Source organism: Bombina bombina, chromosome 4, assembly GCF_027579735.1.
Source record: "Bombina bombina isolate aBomBom1 chromosome 4, aBomBom1.pri, whole genome shotgun sequence".
NCBI lineage: Eukaryota > Metazoa > Chordata > Amphibia > Anura > Bombinatoridae > Bombina > Bombina bombina.
The window spans coordinates 75,056,192-75,071,969 of NC_069502.1; the positions used below are offsets into that span (position 1 = coordinate 75,056,192).

Consider the following 15,778-nt stretch of genomic DNA (forward strand, 5'->3'; position numbering starts at 1 on the left):
CTTTAATGCAAGTCTATGTGAAACATTACTCAGATGTAGCTGTAGAATTTTATTATTCATTCCTAAAAACATCAGAATGTAAGAATGAATGTCAAGGAGGTCTACAATTTGAACATCACAAAAAAAAACAAAAAAAACTCACAGAGTTTGTGCCCAGAATCTGAAGGTTTGGCTTCTCTGACTCCAGAAGTTTGGCTACCATCTTCAAGAAGCTTTCCACAAACAGGTTAATGCTCTGGCAGTGACAGGCCATCAGCAGCTGGTCCAGGGCTTCCATGGCAATGCACACATGGCTACCAACAAGAAAGCAAAGATACTGGTTATGCACAAGGTATATACAATCATTAGATACAACATAAAAAGTCAGAGAGAGCCAAGGCAGGCAAGAGAATTTGTCTAAATACAGTGGATTAATTAGTCTATCTTGTAATCCATAAAAATTTGAAGAGTTACAAGTTACTCTGAGGATTACATGATAACTGTGTTAAAATGAATAGGGAAATTATTTTAAAATTAATTATAACCACGATGTGCTGAAGCCTTCAAGTTTAGGCTTCATTGGAATATTCTATTAGGCTCATTTTTATTTTATTCCTATTGATAAAGCACTACAAAACAGGTCACAAAAATGTATTTAATTAAAGTGATGGTAAACTCTACCCTTTTTAAAATCAGATCAGGAATACTAGTGACATTTTAGATGGCGTTTCATTCATCAGTTGTAATGAAGATGCTTTTTAACATAGATATTAAATTCAAATACTCCGCACTGCGCCGCCCACTTCAAAAGTAATTTTTTTTCTGTGTAAGATAAAGGCTTGAATTGTTATCCAATCAGCGCTCATGGCACTTTGTTGTAGCTACAGCTAGAGAACAATTCCGACCGTTAGTATACAGAAAAATATACTAAATATATGGTATATTTTTACATTATATTATATATTATACTCTGTAGACGTTTCAGGGTTCAAACAGACCCCTTCATCAGAACTCATTCTGATGAAGGGGTCTGTGTGAACCCCGAAACATAAATAAACACTGTTTTTTTGACCCACTATTGAGAAGACCTGCGAGTGCTTTCGTCTACAGAGTTATATTTTTTCATGCTAGCACCCAGGCAGTTGACCCAGGTGGACAGATTTGCTTACAGGAGGAGTATATATATATATATATATATATATATATATATATATATATATATATATATATTACATAGCAAATATATCGGTGCAAAATAAATTAAAGTCAGCAATGAGAGAAAACACGACATCTGTCAGGAATTTAACATGATTATGCATCAGAAGACAATTTTAATGCAAATGAGTTTGCAAGTTTTACAGAATTCACACAGAGAAATATCTGATGTAGGACAGAAACATATTTGCTACCTAAAAGGTATATGTAAGCTTAGACAACACAATTACCATTCTTAGAAATCTAGTAAAATGCTAAATAATTGAGTTGTTATTCTGCTATGTGTAGTAAAGTTACTGTGAAAAGGGGACTCATTTAGCACATGACTGCAGGAAAAATAAACATTACCTGCAATGCAGAAATTCTGCCAATTATAAAGTCACCTTCTATTGTGACGAGGCCACCACAGAATCAGATGTGACAATGATGGACACCAATACTATACCTGCACAAGCAACTCATCGTAGACCTGTTTTCTGGTCCTCACAGAGTGACAAACATTGAATAGGGTGCTCTACGTACAGCAGCAAGCAAGTTACAGAAATGTAAAGAGCATCAGCATTCCTCTGCATTCAGCCGGGGAACAGAGTAGATTGAGAAAGGATCAGCGTTTTTTTTTTCTCTGCCGTATTTCAGCAAAGAACAGATGTGCACTCGGAATCCGTGATTTGGGGACAAATAAAACAGAGCACTAATCCGGAATCTGAGAGCATTATCAAGTGAAAATAGAGTTTGCATCTGACACTGGCAAATGTGACATTAGATAAAGAGCACTGACACTTAGTATATCAGACTGGCATTTTACAAGGTGAAATATTTTGTACTTGTTTCTCATAGTAAAATTTATGGCAGTATATTTTTGAAAAGGAAAGCAGCAAACTAAGGCAAGTTTTTTACGGAATCTATGAGCTGGCATTACTTGGTTGGCAAGAGAACAAATTAAGGATTTTTACTTTAGAAAGGTTCTAACAGCAAATACAGTAATGACCTTCAAAAAAGGTTAAACACATAGGTCAGATTACAAATGGCGCTCGAGTGGTACTAAAGATGGGCACTAAAGATTTTGTGCACATAGGTTAATATTTTTGGGTTAATATGTTTTTATATTTTATATGTAATAAATACATAACGCATCTTAAAGGGACACAAAACCCAATTTTTTTCTTTCACGATTCAGATAGAGCATGCAATTTCAAGCAACTTTATAATTTACTCCTATCATCAAATTTTTCTTTGTTCTCTTGGTACCTTTATTTTAAAAAGCAGGAATGTAAGCCTAGGAGCCGGCCCATTTTTGGTTCAGAACCTGGGTAGCGCTTGCTGACAGGTGGTTACATTTAGCCACCAATCAGCAGGCGCTACCCAGGTGCTGAACAAAAAATGGGCCGGATCGTATGCTTACATTCATGCTTTTTCAAATAAAGATAGCAAGAGAATGAAAAAAAATGATAATAGAAGTAAATTAGAAAGTAGCTTAAAATTGCATGCTCTATTCCGAATCATGAAAGCAAAAAACATTTTTTTTGTCCCTTTAACAAAAACTTTAACTCATGTTTAACTCATGTTGGGTAAGCTGCAGCGCAAATGAAGAATTTGGGGCATATTTATCATAGTGTGGGCAGACATGATATGATTTAGTGTATCATGTCCGCTGCACATCGATAAATGCCGACAGCATACTCTGTCGGCATTTATCACTGCACCAGCAGTTCACCGGAACTGCTTGTGCAATACCGCCCCCTGTCGGCCGCTAGCAGCGGGTGTCAATCATCCCGATCGCAATCGATCGTGTTGATTTCTGTCCGCCGCCTCAGAGCAGGGGGACAAGTTATGGAGCAGCGGTCTTTAGACCCCTGCGTTTTATAACCTCTGTTTCCGGCAAGCCTGAAGGCTCGCCAGAAACAAGGGGCATCAAGCTCCATACGAGCTTGATAATTCAGTCCCTTTGTGTACTCCTCTCGGGTTAAACTTGAAAAGAGTACACTAATTCTTCATGTGTGCTAACCCGTCATGAGCTATCGTAAGGTGCGTTATGCATTTATTAAATATAAAATATTGAAAAATATTAATAAATAATGTAAATGATTATTATAGATGTACTAAAATATTCAAAAAAATCCACAGAATATACCTGTATATGTATATTTTACAGTATCTATAATAATTATTATTAATATTTTATCAATATTTTATATTTGATATTTACATAACGCGCCTTAAGATAACTCATTGTTCATGTGTGCTTACTGGACACCACGTTTGACCTAAAGTGTGCAACCCGAAGTGCGTTACACCTATTTTACATTCCAATGTTCTTCACACAGAATTTTTATTTATTTTGAAATATATTTCTATATATACAATATATCTGTAAATGCTAATGTTAAATAAATATATATATATATATATATATATATATATATATATATATATATATACTGTATATATATATACCTATATATCTACAGGAATAGATATATAAGTGTGTATACTTATTTAAAATAAAAATAAAAACATTTTCCTGTATGAGAAGAACACTGGAAAGTGAAATATTTACAGTAAATACACAGTAAAACATAATTAAATATGATAGAATGATTATTTAGACATATATATATATATATATATATATATACTGCATATATATATATATATTAAAGCCATTTGCAGCCAAATACATGGGCATATACCATATAGCATTGAACCCTTATATAAAAAAAAATATTTATATGAATAATTGTTATCAGATAATGTTTATATGAGTGTAACAGTTTATTTTAATATATTTATGTTTTATCCCTAACCCTTTATGCAAAATCTTCAGTCCCATTAACCGTCCATTGAATTGTGCTCAAGGGAACACGTTTACTTTCGACTTGTAATATGTACGCAAATTAACCTACCTGCTATATTTCTATATTGCTCATGCACTAATGTTAGTGTAATCTAGCTCATAATTAATTAATGGTTTATGAAGCTCAAAATGTGATTCTCCATAATGTCTCAATTATTCATAATAAAATAAAAACCTTGTAACCCACATTAATCATTTATTTAGCCTCTTTTTCTTGTATTTTAACACTGAAAGCTACATTTTTTTTACTGTCTCAGAGGCTGAAGGTAACTGCAGACTTTAGGACAAAACTATGGCAACATGCTACCCAGTGATTGCTTGATCAGTGCAGGTCCTTATTTATGTTCCTAATTGACCAAATATATGTGAGAGAAGTTTAACAGGTTATGGCCCTAAACTGCAAAATAATGTTGATTGGGCTAACAAAGTGACAATTATGCATAGCTTTTACAATGTGTTGTTTTAACATTTTAATATATATATACAGGTGGCCCTCGTTTTACAACGGTTCAATTTACACCGTTTCAGAATAACAACCTTTTTTTCCAGTCATGTGACTGCTATTGAAAAGCATTGAGAAGCAGTGCATTTATTAAAATAGCCAGTAGGTGGAGCTGTCTGCTTGTGTTGCCGCAAAGCCAAGCAAGCTGAAATTAATCAATTTAACCAGACCTGAGCTATTGAGCAGATTTCAAAGGAACAAGATCTTCCTGTCTATAAATCAGTCCAGATTGGAATGCATAGAAAGAACTGTTTGCAGAAAAATGCAAGTGAAGTCTGTGTTGTGTGATTATTTTATTAGGTTTATAATGCTGTTTAGCAAATGTTTTGTTCATTTAACTTAGTTTAATTATATATTCTGTGTTGTGTGATTATTTTATTAGGTTTATTAGCCAGAGTATTTAATCGATAAATCCATCGGGATTCATTCCTTAATAGCATATTATCAACATCACCACCATGGCGGTGCTGTTTTATGTGCTGAATGCCAGTTACTTTCATAATAGTAAAATCAGAATTATGATATAATTCAAAGTGTCTGGCCACTGGGCTATCCTGCTCTTTGTTCTTAATGTCATCCCTATGCTCTCTGACTCGATCTTTCAGATCACGCTTAGTTTTCCCTATGTAAAATAGGGGGCATGAGCAATGCAAGAGGTAAATGACACCTGTAGTGTTGCAGGTTATCCACTCTTTTATATTGTATTGTCTACCCGTTAAAGTTTCAAATTTACATGTTTTTTGTATAAACCTGCAATACACACAATGCCCACAAGGGCTACAGCCTTGCTATTTGCCTCTTGTGCTTAACCAATTGGTTTTCGGTTCTCTTGTGTATTCACTTCTAACAAGCTTATCCTTAAGACTATCAGCTCTACGTGCTGTCAACAAAGGGAAGTCTCCTACATAGTCTTTCAGTTCAGTGTCAATAGTCAACATGTGCCAATATGTTGTTTGTTTGTAACAGCGCATAGTTTAAGATATGTTATATACTTCGAACAATCACTTGTAATAACCGCAGTTTTACGGTAGTGTGTCAGATAAAGTACTAACCAGGCCTGGGTTCAATAGTCACTCCTTTTATTGCAATTAAGGGTTTTGGGAATTTTGTTTTTGACATGTGTAGGTTTACCTAATAAACCACTTGTTATTTATGCAATTTGAGTGCTGCCTTGTCATTCTTTTTCACAGCATCTACTTTTTAGCTGTGACTACTCTCTTATTTATTCATTTAATATTTCGTTATGACTGCTAGCACCAAAATTGTTTTTGTTTGTGATCTAGATAGAGTGCACACATTTCAATAATTAGTAATAATATTACACTAACTGTGAAGATCCCACTGTTTAACAGAGTAGAGAAACACCTCGCTTCATATAATGGAGAATCAATGCAACTGCAGGAAAACAACCTATGTAGTACTAGCAGCTTTAAAAATGCCTGTATTCCTGCCTCCCACACCAATGGCCAAGTTAAGTGTACAGTTGAAAAGAGTTAATAATACAAATTTATGTTACTAAACAATTTTTACTATTCAGTGATATAGCCTATGCCATAAATGAGCAAATTGGCACGAATATACTGGTTCCGTAAGGCACAAAATATAATTACAAACACTCTTGTGTTTAAACCTTTAACAGAGTGCAAGGACACCAGAGGAGTTGACTTTTGAAAGATTCTAGCCTCAAGGCTTACACCATAAAAGAGCATATCAGCATGCATTACCAAATGATGTTGCAAACCTAAAATATTGCGTTCGCGAACGGCGAACGCGAACTTTGTCAAATGCCCGCGAACTGGCGAACCGGGCGAACCGCCATTGACTTCAATGGGCAGGCGAATTTTAAAACCCACAGGGACTCTTTCTGGCCACAATAGTGATGGAAAACTTGTTTCAAGGGTACTAACACCTGGACTGTGGCATGCCGGAGGGGGATCCATGGCAAAACTCCCACGTAAAATTACATAGTTGATGCAGAGTCTGGTTTTAATCCATAAAGGGCATAAATTACCTAGCATTCCTAAATTGATTGGTGGCACTAGTTGGCGAGTGGGCCTGGCACACACGCTGGCAGGCAGGCAACTGTAATTAGATTACACTAGCTGACTGATATTTCACAGTCAAAAAAGTTTTTTTTTAAATATTTAGAATACTGTTACAACAAATATGAGTGGTGCCACTAACTTGGCAAGTGGGCCTGGCACACACGCTGGCAGGCAGGCAGGCAGGCAGGCAACTGTAATTAGATTACACTAGCGTGCATTACCAAATGATGTCGCAAACCTAAAATATTGCGTTCGCGAACGGCGAACGCGAACTTTGTCAAATGTCCGCGAACTGGCGAACCGGGCGAACCGCCATTGACTTCAATGGGCAGGTGAATTTTAAAACCCACAGGGACTCTTTCTGGCCACAATAGTGATGGAAAACTTGTTTCAAGGGTACTAACACCTGGACTGTGGCATGCCGGAGGGGGATCCATGGCAAAACTCCCACGTAAAATTACATAGTTGATGCAGAGTCTGGTTTTAATCCATAAAGGGCATAAATTACCTAGCATTCCTAAATTGATTGGTGGCACTAGTTGGCGAGTGGGCCTGGCACACACGCTGGCAGGCAGGCAACTGTAATTAGATTACACTAGCTGACTGATATTTCACAGTCAAAAAAGTTTTTTTTTAAATATTTAGAATACTGTTACAACAAATATGAGTGGTGCCACTAACTTGGCAAGTGGGCCTGGCACACACGCTGGCAGGCAGGCAGGCAGGCAGGCAACTGTAATTAGATTACACTAGCTGACTGATATTTCACAGTCAAAAAAATTATTTTTTTAAATATTTACAATACTGTTATAACAAATATGATTGGTGGCACTAGTTGGCAAGTGGGCCTGGCACACACGCTGGCAGGCAGGCAACTGCAATTCAATTGCACTAGCAGACTGATGTTTCACAGTCAAAAAAGTTTTTTTTTAAATATTTAAAGTACTGTTACAACAAATATGAGTGGTGCCACTAACATGGCAAGTGGGCCTGGCACACATACTGGCAGGCAGGCAACTACAATTAGATTACACTAAAAGACTGATGTTTCACAGTCAAAAAAGTTTTTATTTAAAATATTTACACTACTGTTATAACAAATATGATTGATGGCACTAGTTGGAAAGTGGGCCTGGCACACACGCTGGCAGGCAGGCAACTGTGATTAAATAACACTAGCAGACTGATATAAAATATGCTGGGAGCCTGACACACAGGCTGGCACTAGTGGCACGCTGGCCTGGCAACTAAAAAATAGCAGACTGATGTAAAAGTGTTTTTTTTTTAAATTTACACTGATGTTACACCAGATAAAAGTGGTGGAAAACAGAGCTATTAATCACAGTATATGCTGTGGGCCTGACACACAGGCCTGATGGAAAATTAAATTAGATTACACTAGCAAAATGATGTAAAAGTTTTTTGTTTTTTTTAATTTACACTAATGTTACACCAGATATAAGTGGTGGAAAACAGAGCAATTAGGCACAATATATGCTGTGTACCTGACACACAGGCCTGATGGAAAATGAAATTAGATTACACTATAAAAATGAGGTAAAAGTTTTTTTTTTTTTTTTAATTTACACTAATATTAAGCAGATATAAGTGGTGGCACAGAAGAATTAATCACAGTATATGCTGTGAGCCACAGGCTGTCAGGCAGGCAAATGCAAATAAAATTACAAAAAAAAAAAAAAAAAAACGACTGAAGTTTTAGCCCTAAAAAGGGATTTTTGGGCTGAAGTTCTAGCCCTAAAAAGGGCTTTTTGGGGTGCTGTCCTTACAGCAGAGACTAGATGAGTCCTTCAGGACTGTAGTGGACACTAAATACACTAGCCTAGCTATCTATTTCCCTATAATATCAACAGCAGCAGCACTAAACCTCGTCTCACTAGGACAGCAGGATCGTTATGACTCTAAAATGGCTGCTGCCCAGTAGCTGGGAGGGTCTGGGAGGAAGTGTCTGCTGCTGATTGGCTGAAATGTGTCATCAGACTGTGAGACACAGGGTCAAAGTTTCATCAATGATGACTAATAGGGGGCGGATCGAACATCGCATATGTTCGCCTGCCGCGGCGAACGCGAACAAGCTAAGATCGCCGGGAACTGTTCTCCGGCAAACAGTTTGCGACATCACTATAAATCATATGAGTATACATTAGGACATAACAATAAAAGAAAACGAAGTAGCCACCATTTAACTTATAGCAATAAAGATAAAGCATGTTCAGCGTCATAGAAAATATTAGGAGTACCCACGGTACCGGCATCAAGTATTAAACTCCATAAAAGACTAAGAAGATGTAATTTGGAGCAAAAGGGTGGGTAGCAGCTTAAGACATAAATGAGTTATAATTTAGCCGACACCGGTTGATAAGCGCTCCTCGTGCAAATGCAAAGAAACAGTCTCCACTTTCAAGCCCTGTTTCCCCTCTTCAGGTAAGCCAGTAGCCGATGTCATAGTAGGGAAGAAAAAGCAATGATCCCTGTACTCGATCAGATTAACAATAGGGCTGTTTAACGGATCTAGATGCAAGATGAAATCTGTGCTGCGTACATTAAGCATGTCTGGCGCCCTCCATTTCAACAGAGACTGAGGCTTCACAACCGCAGCATTCAACAGATCAGGCCCTTCCCTCTTATCACAGCTGTCTCTCAAGGGTGCTTCCAGGGGTCCCAAAAGACTCCCCTTTGCGTCTTCAAAAGAAGTTTGGATAGTGAAAGCTGTATGAGCCGTTGAAAGTTCCGCCATGTTAAGATCTGAATGCAGAGTTGGCACGCATGTGGATTTGGAAGCACGCAGGTAGGTCAGTAAGTTCTGCGTAGCTGTTTCCAGTGCATTGAATGCTGGTGAAAGGTGAGCTGCTAAGGCAGCAACTATATCTTGTGTAGATGCACTGATCTCCATGGCGGGCATGTTTGAGATACTGTAATATCTGTCTCACGTGGCAGGCCTCGTACCTTACCCAATACCGTCCGGTATTATACAATTCTTTGACTTCTCGGCAGCCAAGAGGTGTCCGTCTTGATCCCAAGGGGCTCCCGAACAGCTTTTCTGTTAAGGGAAAGCAGGATGGCTCTAAGTATGACCACGTTTCAGCTGTAAAGGGCAATATTTTTACAGAGAGCAACAGATGCCCGTGGCCATATTGTAACACCGCTCACCGGAAGTCCCTCTTGAACTCCTTAAGAAAAAAAAAGAAATCTGGTTAAACATAAGACAAGTATACGGCATATTTTAGTCTCAAATGGTGAATCTCAAGTTTTCCATTTTTCGTTTGTAGAAATTGTAGGATCCCAAAAAAATATAGCTTAACAACAAATAGGTATGGTGGCAGAGGTAATCTACTAGTGGGACTAAATATGTTATAACTAAGTCCGGTTCTTTAATTATATATGCATGAAACCTATCAATATTGTAAGATGCTGCAAGATTGCAATAGAGGGTGCCAGCATTAATAAATAGATATAATCCTTCCAGTATAAAAGAAGGTAAATTGGATTAAATAAATACATTGTACTAAAGCGAGAGGTGAGGGCATTACAGGTAGAACTGCCATGGGAGTACTCTATAAGGTTGGAGTCTAACTATTCTAACATGGTCTGTATCCCAAATGCTCGGTAGGTTTAAAGTACTTGGCTTTCCTCTCCTAGGTATTAGATTATAGTGGTTAAAAGTTTGTACATATTAGCACTTTTCCCAATGACATCCAAGCTACCCCGGCCGCTGGTAGCCCATCACTATATATTATGCATAAAGGGAAAATAAGGCAAATGTCGCATCTCATACTATCTAAACCAATCTCATATCAGTAGCTAGGGACCTTTTTATCAGGGACACTAATCAACAGTTGATGCTATGCTTCCAAAATGTACATTAAAGCTCCCCATATGTACCCCTAAAGTAGTCTGGTGCCATTGTTACTACAAACAAGTTCTATCAGAACCATAAAGGCACAGAATTAAAAAAATGTAAACAATATCACACAAATAGATATATATAACTAGACTGGTATAAAATAGTAGAAACATAGTAGCCCTCCTCTCAACCTATTTTAAACTTTTCTAATCATCCAAAACCACAACAAATTGACTAAGACAGATATAAAACCTTAGAATATGAGAAGAGAGGGTGAAACCTAGGGTCCCTTACAAACAGATTTGCTTGGCTAGGACAAAAATATAGAGTAGAACTTGCATGCATCCTTCCACCTTTAAAATTGCAATAGTATATAAAGTGGCATACAACGTTTGAGTAGAAGATGGGACACAAGGTCCCTCTCCTTGCAGGCAAATTGCTTCAAGTCCCTTTAAACAGACTGTCATTCGCCTGGACAAAAGGTGGGCAGTTATCTCCCTAGCCAGCAAGTTTAAAGGTAAACAAACAGAAGAAAATTTGTATGGGATCTCCTTTCTACTCCCATTCATTCAGCAGCATAATGTTTACCCGGTTCCAGAACTATTTACCCGACTCCCAACCTTGAGGGCAAAAGTCTTCCTAAATGACAGTCTCGGTAAGTTGTAGACTTACATATCCCTTCCACGAATAGCTGCCTGATTGCTGCGCTAGGTGTTCTCCCTAAGGCGAAGGCTCTATAGTCGGAGAGTCGACTCTGTGTGTCGCTTCCATATCTCTCTTGAAAACGAGATGCTGAGGGACTAAGTGGCGGTTTCTCCTGTGGCAGCATAGGATTAATGACCTGAGTGAACAGTTCTCTCATATGCGGTTACTCTTCAATTGGTCTCATCTTCTCCTCTTCAGCCACTAGCGAGAATGATAACTTAGTACAGCCCTTTACTGTAGTCATATCCCAGGGCATCGCAACACATTCCTCCTGCGAGTACTTTCTGCTCTCCATAACCTCTGGGACTCTTCTTGCTAACGACGCAGTCTCGCAGATCTTATTTTCAGGTGAGGGAGGTGCCGATGGACCCATCCCAGACAGCGTCCCCTGAATTGCCAGTTCCTCAGGGCATATGAGTCCACGCCGATGCAGCCCCTCACGCAAAGTCGGACATAAGTCTCTTAGTGGTTCAGGCTCATTAGAGGTCCCCCATGCTTCTTGCAAGCGCTCCGCAAGGCTGGTGAAGTGTTTACATATTAAATTGTCCTGTGCCTCTAGTAGTTACAAATCTTTGGGCTCCATGGTAGATTTGGTACTTTATAGCCCAGAAGTCCGGGGGGGGGGGGGTATATATGCGGCAGCCGCAGCCACACAGTTCTCCGTCTATGGGTCTTTTGAGGCCTAGTTAACAGAAGTTGTGTGTGGCTTACTTGAAGAACATAGGCCTGGCTTGTCGTTGTATCCGCTCCTTATCTCTAGCACAGCACGTAGATTATATCTGTTCACAGAAATTAGAATTATATTCATGTATTTGCCTCGAAAAAACATAAAAATAAGAAGATGTAAGTAGGAGCTTCATCAAGACACATCCTGCCGCTCCAAGCATAGGCTCCGCCCCCGAAAGAAATTATTTTATCAGGTAAGCATAAATGTTGTTTTCTTTTATAAGGTGGTGAGAATCCATGAGCAATTACTCCTTGAAACTAATACCCAAGCAACAAAAGGGGCAAAATGACACAATAATAATGAAGAATTGTTAATTTCAATGTGCGTTATTGAAATATTAAATATAAAATATTTAAACATATTAATAATTTTTTAAAAAAATATTAAACATACTATAAAAATATAGATATATTCCTTAGACTATTTAGAATTTTTTACAGTATGTTTAATAATAGTGCTCCACTTGTAATCTAGCCCTCATTGTGTTAGAGCATTTTACTACAGCACTATTGGTTGCCTATATCTATCCCCCACAAAGAGGTTACACCAAGTTACAGTCAAATACTGAATGACATATTGGTCTTGAGCTGAACACAGCCACTGATCTGAGACTATCATGAGTGGCAGGATCAGCAGTATATTGCTACTACAGAGTTAACTTTAACTATGAGTTTAGCCCCTTTGTGGGGTTAAAAACATATTTCTGTTCAAGCAATTGCACAATAATAAAATTCTCATTAGAGAATTTTATTATAGCTCCTTTATGTCTCTCCTTTATATTGCTTTAACTTCTAGATTAGTAAAACGATTTTTTTTTGTAGATTCTGTATACCTAAGAAATACTGATTATTATATTCTCAGTAAGCATTCATGTTATATGATTAACCCTTTGGCTGCAATGCAATATGTTCATAAACACTGGCATCCAAGGGTTAAAAAACTAAATTAATTTGATCCATCTTCCTACCCCAAGCTACGAATGTGCAAACTCTTCTAACGCTGTTTTTCGGTTAAAGAATTTCACACTAAAGAATTAATTGTTTTTATAAACTACAAATCACTTTAACAGAAGAAAACAGAACTTAATAGAAATAGGACACAGAACACAATATTAACAAATGCCCATCTTTCTCATTGGCCAATGACATTTACGTCTGTACAAACAAACACAAATATCTGTCCATTTCCCCACTGGCATTGTAAACACTCAATACATTGTATTTATTTATACAGCTCATTATAATCAATTTTCAGTTAAATATATATAGATGTCTTTTCTAAGCAGGGAAGACAAGATAACTACTGGTCTCTCCCATGTTTCATTACAGAAGATACAGTTTATATTTTTCATTTCTATACTACAAAGGGCAGCAGATCTAATAAAGCTAGACAGATATTCTGTTATCCACAGGCTGTTGCAAAGACTATACCGTGATTATTAAAACCAGCAGACTTATTAGATCTTCCAAGCCCAGAGGCAAACACGACGAGGGAGACCAATTTTCAATTACAAAAATAAATGCAATAATGAAAGACAAATCTATTTTAATAAATGGAAAATATAATTGTGTGCTTAAATCTTCTTAAAGTAAAATATAAGTAGGGTTACCACCTCACGAGCATTTTACAGACCAGGCAGTATTTTTATCTTATGCATGCTGCTGATATTGTTTAAATATCAGCAATGCTGGCACCAGTACTTTTGCAGGTCCTAGGGTCACCATCCATAGACACAGCAACAACAACGCCTGCACAATGCATGGAAAGTCCTTAGTCCCTACCCCAAAGGGAGACACACCAGTTCCAACATGGATTTTCCAATAAAAAAGTACACCAGCAGAGGTAGCAGAACAGCAGCATCAGCAGCCACCAGCTCGGAAAGTAAAATGTACTCACAAGCAACTCACTACTTGTCTAGCTGCTGCAATTGACTGCTGAAAGTTCTTCATATCTGCTGCTGTGTGATGTCTGTGACGTCTGAATTCTGGGGATGGGTGGGACCCCTGTGTGACAGGCATGGATGATCTTCTTGCAGCATTGTGCTATAGCCTGGCTGTGTGCGACTCTAATCTTCCAGCACAAGGCCTGTGCTGGAAGATCAGAGTCGCACACAGCCAGGCTATACTAGTAAGAGGCTGAGTGCGCTGCACTGAGTTGCGACCTCTGCATCCCGGGTAGTTCCGCCCCTGCACTTGACATTGGGTCCTTTCAGTATTATTACATTTAAGCTTTGCACTTTCTTTTTTTTATTTTAATACATTTAGATTTAGACCCAGCAGTGATTTTACAAATTCTGATTATGTTTTGAAAGTTTCTGCTTTAGTTTAACAAATTAGGATTACACTCTGTATGTTTCTGTTTATCTTTTAGAACTCATATTCCATGTTGTATGTTCTCTATTGTAAAATAAAACACAGCTTCAGAAAGTGGGAGGAACGGGGGATTTCCCAGGGTATGTCTGAAGCTCTCTCACAGTTCTTGCGAAATTGCGAAAAGACTGCTTCCAGTAGAGAGCCCACCCAGTGCTGTGTACGTCGCAGCAGAGGATCTATTTAAGGAGTAGAACAATGACCCAACAGGAAGTCTAGGGGACTGGTCCCAGCGACACCTGTGGCAGGCTTGTGACTAACTCTTTCACTGAGAGTGATTTTGTCACTACCTAATACTCCAGTCTCCACTCTGTCTCTCAGTAGCAGCTCTCTGAGGGTAAAATTGGCCTCAAATCGGTCTGAGGACCCCTCTCAATAAAGAATCTGGAGCACCTCAATTCTTCACATTTCCGCTATGCAGGCAAAGACTAAAATAAGAGAAGTGGGAGAGAGAGCTTTGGGAATCTATGCACATCTTCTAGTGGCCAAGTGTTAAATCCCAGTAGTAATGGCTCATGGACTCTCACCACTTTATGAAAGAAAATGCTTCTACCAAAAGTTATTACTGTTTTTCAGCATCATACGCGCATATGCTGTGAGGGCCGTGCACCAGTACTCAAGCTCAGAAAGCGGGCAGTGGTGTGTTTAGTGTCTGTGAAGACTTCATTTGTGTTATACAAGCCACTGCTGATTCTCTGAGATGGTGTAGTGCTTCAATACTGGTACATTACACTCTCAGCATATGTGCGTATGCCGCTGAAAACCAGTAATAATTTTTACTAGAAGCATTTTTTCTAATGGAAGTATAATGCAAAAATGCTTTTATTTCAGATTGAAATGCACCCCATGCACATTTCATTCTTGACCTTTCTATCCCTTTAAAGTATATTGCATATATTTTTTGCTAAGTATAACTGAAATATTTTGGACTAGATTACAAGTGGAGCACTAATTTATCGCACACCCGTAAACAGGCAAATTCACCCATTTACGGGCGTAATAATTAACCAGCCATTACAAGTGGCTGGTTAATGCTACTGTGAGCTTTTGATAGCAATTAGCATTCCAAATATTAACCAGAGATCAGATCTCTGGTTAATTTTCAAAATGTCCCCTATTGCCCCCCACCCCCCCAAATAAATATAGTGTTGTTTTCTAAAATAAAAAATCTAGCATTTTTATTTTTTCAAATAATAACTGCACAAAGCAATTTTAAGGGCTGAAAATGAGCGGGTGTGGGGTTTTAGAAAATAAAAAACGCCTCTGAAATGTGCCTTTACATTGCGTTCTGTGTTATTCTGATTAATATATATGTATATGTTTATATACATATACAGTATATGTATGTGTTAATATGTGTATATACACATCAGTGGCGTATTTAGGTTTTGTGCCGCCCTAGGCCCGTGCCTTGTCTGCCTAGGTGGTAATACGCCCCTGATACACATATAAACACATATAAACACATATATTCATATATATTTTAAATGTGCTGCCAATCGCTGCACAACTTACCCCCT

At 38.1% G+C, this 15,778-nt stretch overlaps 1 protein-coding gene across 3 annotated transcripts in view; it reads right to left on the reverse strand.

The window, feature by feature from the left end:
- EFR3B (EFR3 homolog B) overlaps nt 1-15,778 on the reverse strand; it is a 423,284-nt gene that overhangs the window by 165,511 nt on the left and 241,995 nt on the right. For 2 of the 3 annotated variants that reach the window (XM_053709515.1, XM_053709514.1), the window contains exon 4: nt 143-293. In XM_053709515.1, the coding sequence (XP_053565490.1) occupies nt 143-293 (151 nt within the window). Of the gene's footprint in view, nt 1-142; nt 294-1,639; nt 1,874-15,778 lie in introns of those variants that run through there. The other variant, XM_053709516.1, reaches the window with a different exon arrangement.